The sequence below is a fragment of the Lolium rigidum genome, chromosome 5, assembly GCF_022539505.1.
Source record: "Lolium rigidum isolate FL_2022 chromosome 5, APGP_CSIRO_Lrig_0.1, whole genome shotgun sequence".
Taxonomy (NCBI): domain Eukaryota; kingdom Viridiplantae; phylum Streptophyta; class Magnoliopsida; order Poales; family Poaceae; genus Lolium; species Lolium rigidum.
Window position 1 is genome coordinate 245,061,945 of NC_061512.1, and position 5,568 is coordinate 245,067,512.

At 46.6% G+C, this 5,568-nt stretch overlaps 1 protein-coding gene across 2 annotated transcripts; it reads left to right on the forward strand.

Annotated features, from left to right (window-relative positions):
- Positions 1-2,072: 2,072 nt before the first annotated feature.
- LOC124658340 (probable inactive purple acid phosphatase 29) lies at positions 2,073-5,092 on the forward strand. 2 transcript variants are annotated; one of them, XM_047196694.1, is made up of 4 exons: positions 2,073-2,370; positions 3,297-3,688; positions 4,165-4,615; positions 4,818-5,092. In XM_047196694.1, the coding sequence occupies exons 1-4, from the start codon at positions 2,073-2,075 to the stop codon at positions 4,871-4,873; spliced, it is 1,197 nt and encodes a 398-aa protein (XP_047052650.1). In that variant the 3' UTR covers positions 4,874-5,092. The 2 variants fall into 2 exon arrangements, with proteins under 2 accessions (XP_047052650.1, XP_047052651.1); XM_047196695.1 differs by having other exon boundaries at positions 4,852-4,883.
- The last annotated feature ends 476 nt before the right edge of the window (positions 5,093-5,568 follow it).

Below are 5,568 nucleotides of genomic sequence, written 5' to 3' on the forward strand. Positions count from 1 at the left end.
ATTAAGCAAGATGCCGCCCTTACACCTAAGATAGGTGTAAGGGCAGCTAGATATAGAGGGGCAGCGTAGCTAAACAAGCATATCGTAAAAACATCAACGTAAGCCCCAAAACATCTAAGATAAGGGTGTTGCTCGCCATCAAAAGGGCTTCAGCACGAGCAACACCAAGAACGAATAAACTGATGCTGCCTAAGATAAGATGCGATCTAGGTAGCATGTTGCTTACCCGGGAGAAACCCTCGAAACAAGGGGTGGCGATGCGCCTAGATTGGTTTGTTGTGAACGTGATCGTCCTCCTTTCTCAATAACCCTAGGTACATATTTATAGTCCGTAGACTTTCTATCTTTGGAATACACCTAACCGTGTACGAGCTAAACTCTATCTCTTAATTCTAAACTAAGATGCAATCTACTATAATATACAGATACACGGGCAATCTAGCCCAAACTCTCGTGCAAGGCCGCTTCAGAGACGCTCCACATGTATATCCTCCAAGCCCATCTCAATTACGGCCCATCTCCTGATTTGGCCAAAATCCGGTGATAACAGTGTAACCCTAAGTAATGACAGCCATTTGTGCCGGAGATTAATGGCGTCCCTGCCCACCTACCTTCGCCTAGCTCCTGCTAAGCAACAATTGCGCACCACCGCCCCCGCACCTGCCTCTGGTATAACGGGGTGCTTGGGGCACCAACTCCTCCTCACATAAACCCTAGCGCCGCCCGCTCGCCGCCCACCATCTCCCCAAGCGCTCCATGGTCGGTTCTACATGCCGCGATCACGGTGGCGGTCACGGCCGCCGAGGCAGAGGCCGGGGTGCAAGACCCCTACCCCCAGAACGCTCGTCGTCGCCGGACTGCTTCCCTAGGTTCTTCGAGTTCATCCTCCTCATCAGGAAGGACCCTTTGGGTAAAAGGATCCCGGAGAAATTAGTGCAATATCTCGTCGGCCAGGATCCGGCTAGCGTGCACTTGCGGGATGCGAGCTGCTGCTTATGCCGGTGGCCTGTCGAGGTTTTGTTCGATGGGGAAGGGCCACATGCTCCTCCACACTAGCTGAGATAGGTTTTCCCACGCCCACAACCTAACCCTAACCCTAACCCACATCCTAACCCTAACCCACAGCCTCGAGGTCGCCTGCTTGGTGAACTTCAAGTGGGAAGGCGACGTTGAGCTGAGGGTGAAGGTGTTTGACGACACTTCGTGTTTTAGGCACTACCACAATGACCGCAGCAACGACGGCAACGCCGATGAGTAGGTTTCAGGATGTTCTTTATTTGCAGCAAAAATGGCAATGGCCAATTGAAGCTACTAGGTTAGGCTTCTGTATGTTATTCCTCTGCAGCGATGAATAGGTCCCCTAATTTGGGTAACTGGGTGTTATTTCTTTGCAGCGAAGAAGGCGCGGGCCATCACCAGCCTTTAGTATAGGTTTCATCGATTTTTCAAATGTTACAATTATGTAAAACAAAGCCGATGTAATATTTTTCTGTCTCAAATGAAACCTATGTAATATTTCTATACCAATAAAAAAATAACTTTCTTTTTAAAGGTTTTTTGTTGGATCGTCGGTGTGCGCAACCACTTTCCAAATTGGGGAGCAGGTGCCGATGCCCCAATAGTGCGGCCACTGCCGACGTCTATATTTGAAACGCGTCGGTGAAGATGGTGTTAGTATCAAATCTAACATGGAAAACATAAGTAAAAAAAGAGCAAAACCGAATATGCGACGGCAGGATGGAATAAGCTGCGGCGTCCCTCGCGCGCGCGCAACCAACGCATTCGACGCACGCACGGTATCCCAGCTGAATATTCCCCGGCATGCCGGACCATATATATAAAAGAAAAGTCGCCGGCCGGGATCCTCCATATCGCCGTCGATTCGCCGCCCCTGCCTTCTCGCCATTCCCGCCGCTTCACCGGTCCCGCAAGCGAACTGGCACACACAAGCCAAATCATCCAAGTTGGATGATCCAACTATAAACCACCACAGCCGTCACCCCGGAGCCCCGGATTTGGATTTCTCGCTCCACTCCAAACTCCAAACTCCAAACCCCGAACCCTCGTCGACCATGGCCCGCCTCCGCATCCGGTGCTCTCTGCCGCCGCTGATCCTCCTCCTCCTCCTCTTCCTCGCGGCGGCGCCGGTGTACGGCGATGGTGACGGCGGCAGCGGGGGCCTGCGGTTCCGGCGGGAGGGCGGCACGTTCAAGGTGCTGCAGGTGGCGGACATGCACTACGGGGATGGCCAGAGCACCCCGTGCGAGGACGTGCTCCCGGCGCAGCAGCGCGGCTGCTCCGACCTCAACACCACCGCCTTCCTCTACCGCGTCCTCCGCGCCGAGGACCCGGACCTCGTCGTCTTCACAGGTTCGACACCCCTTCTTCACCCCGTCCCCGCCCATCTTCTCCCCCGATCCTCCATGCTCTGTTATTGATTAACTACTGTCTACTGATTAGTCGATGTCACCAATTCTCCCAATTTCCAATTAAACTGTTTAGAAATGAAATGGCAGGCTTTGGTTTCTACACTTCCCCTCAGATTGTTTCTACACTTTCAGTGCAGCTCGTTCTTCAGACCAGGTTGGGTAATTTTGGTCACGCCCAATCACTCAATCAATAAAGCCCCAGTTGAGTTCATCCATTGGTCCAAAAGACGGCAATATGGGGGGAAATTGCCTACAAAAATTAAGTGCTTCTTGCAGAATGGAGCAACTGAATCTCAAATCCACATATAATATTCATTTACTACTCTACAAACATATTTGCTCGCCGAAAGCACTTGAGAGGTCTCGCTGGTTTAAAAATAAATAGAAAATCTAGACCGTAGGGATTTTTTCACTATGGTAATGCAGTGACTCATCGAGCTTACTTAGAATGGGGTAATTTGTAAAGAAACCCTCTATGTTTTATCTAATATAAGAAAATACAAACTTTAAAATCGAGAAGGAAACAAATTGTCAAGGTCTAGGCCCCAGGACAAAGAAGTAGGACATGCTTGTCATGCCTAGGATACTGTTCTTGTTTACCCTGCAAATGTTACCAATGCTGCAATTTTAGCAAAACGATTTTTATTTTATATCTTTAGAAACAGTGACATGCATATGTATGCGCACACACAACTGTGCTGGACAAAAACAGCATTGTGATGAATTTGTTTTTAGACTGTGCTACCATAGGAAACGTAAAATTGTTGGACAGCACATTTGCAGTCAGCCATGGTAATTGTGCATTGATACATTTGCTTTAAATCGGAGCAGGCCAGTAAAGTTTTATCTTCGGTGTTCCCTGGGCAGGTGATAACATTTTCGGCGCGGACTCAACCGACGCGGCCAAGTCGATGGAAGCGGCGATTGCTCCAGCCATTGCCATGAAACTCCCTTGGGCTGCTATCCTCGGTAACCATGACCAGGAGGGCACGCTGTCGCGAGAAGGTGTGATGCGCCACCTTGTAGGAATGAAGAACACCCTTTCACGCTTCAATCCAGAAGGAGTAGAGATCGACGGCTACGGAAATTACAATCTGGAAGTTGGTGGGGTTGAAGGAACCCTGCTGGCTAACAAATCGGTGCTCAACCTTTATTTCCTCGACAGTGGTGACTACTCTACCGTATGGTGGATCCCCGGTTATGGTTGGATCAAGGATTCACAGCAAGCTTGGTTCCGACAAACATCTGCAAATCTCCAGGTGAACGATTTTTTTTGTACCATGTTTGCTTGCGAATTTATTGTTGCTTTTCTCTTTGGGCCATCTTTTTCAATGTCGGAACAATGCTCTGGCGAAACACTCAACTGAGTTAAGCAAACTAACTGAAACTTGAAAGTAACCCATGCTTGCCACATATTCTGCAATCGCTGATTATGGTGAAATCTCGAGTACGGAAATTCATGCTAATTCAAAATAGATGATGTATGTGTCTGCTGGTGCATAGTTCGCTTCCCAGAACTAGTGGTTTCCAAGTGCTGTTTTTTTTTTTTTGCTTATTACAACATGTCCCATGTGGTGTTTTCTAAATGCTTTGCTGACTCGGATTATATGTAGAAAGATAGAACTACCAAAATGTTAGGTGATGACACTAATTCCTGTACGATAGGCACATTTTGGTTTCTACCTATGGACCTATTCTATTATGCTGGAATAATGGAACTTCTAATAAAATGCAGAAAAAATATACCAGTGAACAGCCCACACAGAAGGAACCAGCACCGAGCCTTGCTTACTTCCACATCCCATTGCCGGAGTTCAATAGCTTTACGGCATCCAGTTTCACTGGAGTAAAGCAGGAGGGTATCAGCTCACCATGGATCAACTCCGGCTTTTTTACCACCATGGTGGAAGCTGGAGATGTGAAGGCCGCCTTTATAGGACATGATCACGTAAATGATTTCTGTGGGAAGCTCACTGGCATTCAGCTGTGCTACGCTGGTGGGTTTGGTTACCATGCGTATGGGAAGGCAGGGTGGTCAAGGAGAACAAGGGTGGTGTCTGTGCAGCTTGAGAAGACAGAGAGCGGTGAGTGGCAAGGAGTGAAGTCTATCAAGACATGGAAGAGGCTTGATGATCAAAATCTCACCACAATTGACTCCGAGGTACTATGGAACAGAGGCTCTAATGGTAAGACACCCACCTATGCACGTTCATGGTGCTAATTCTGGCATACATAAGTAACTGCAATAGTACATGTAATAGTACAGTATGAGTGACTTGGATGGATATGCTGTAAATCAGAGTGAACAGCATAAGTAACATGATCCACTCTCTTGTAGTGTATATGAAACTATTATATATCCTGATTGAACGAACATATGTTTTTCAGAACCGCAACTTATCAGAGAGTTGCCAATTGACAGGGAGGCGAAGGAAGAGTCATGATGGGAGCTGAGCAGGACGGGGGACCCAATGCTGCATCTGAGTGTGCTGTTCGTTCTCAGTAAATGAACAAATAGATAATACCATAGGTGTATATACAAGTTTTTGCCTTTTGTAATATTCGGATCGGAAGAAAGCGAGTCATGTTACATGTGTACAAATGTCACATTTCCTAGATGGGATCGAATGTCAAAAGAAAATGAGAATACTGATACAGTGATGATCACGCAGGCTGAATAAGATTATTATTTGTGAAGTGTTCAATAGAAACAAGAGAATCCAAAAATTAGTTGTGACATGTTGCTTGAGTACTGTTCTTACAAATGTTATCATCATTCGTTCTTGTTTGCGGGAAAAAGTTATCAGCATGTTACACAATTAGGCGTTTACTGTTCTTTCTATACAGGCTTTACAAGCATGATATGCTTACAAGACAACTACAGACTATAGTAGGTTAATTTTTCTTATTCACAAATGAATGCAACTATATTACGCTTTCTGAACACTGCAAGAACTTGGTATGTAAAATTAACAGTAAGTGGCGAGATGTGGAGATGGTTTTGAGCAATTAAAACTTTCAGCTTCTCTTACTGCTGATAATCAACATGAAAGACCAAATTGCCAAGCTTCACACTGGCAATATTCAGAACACTTTGAAGTGTTTTCGTTGCCGAATACACATCCCACTCCTTCAGGTT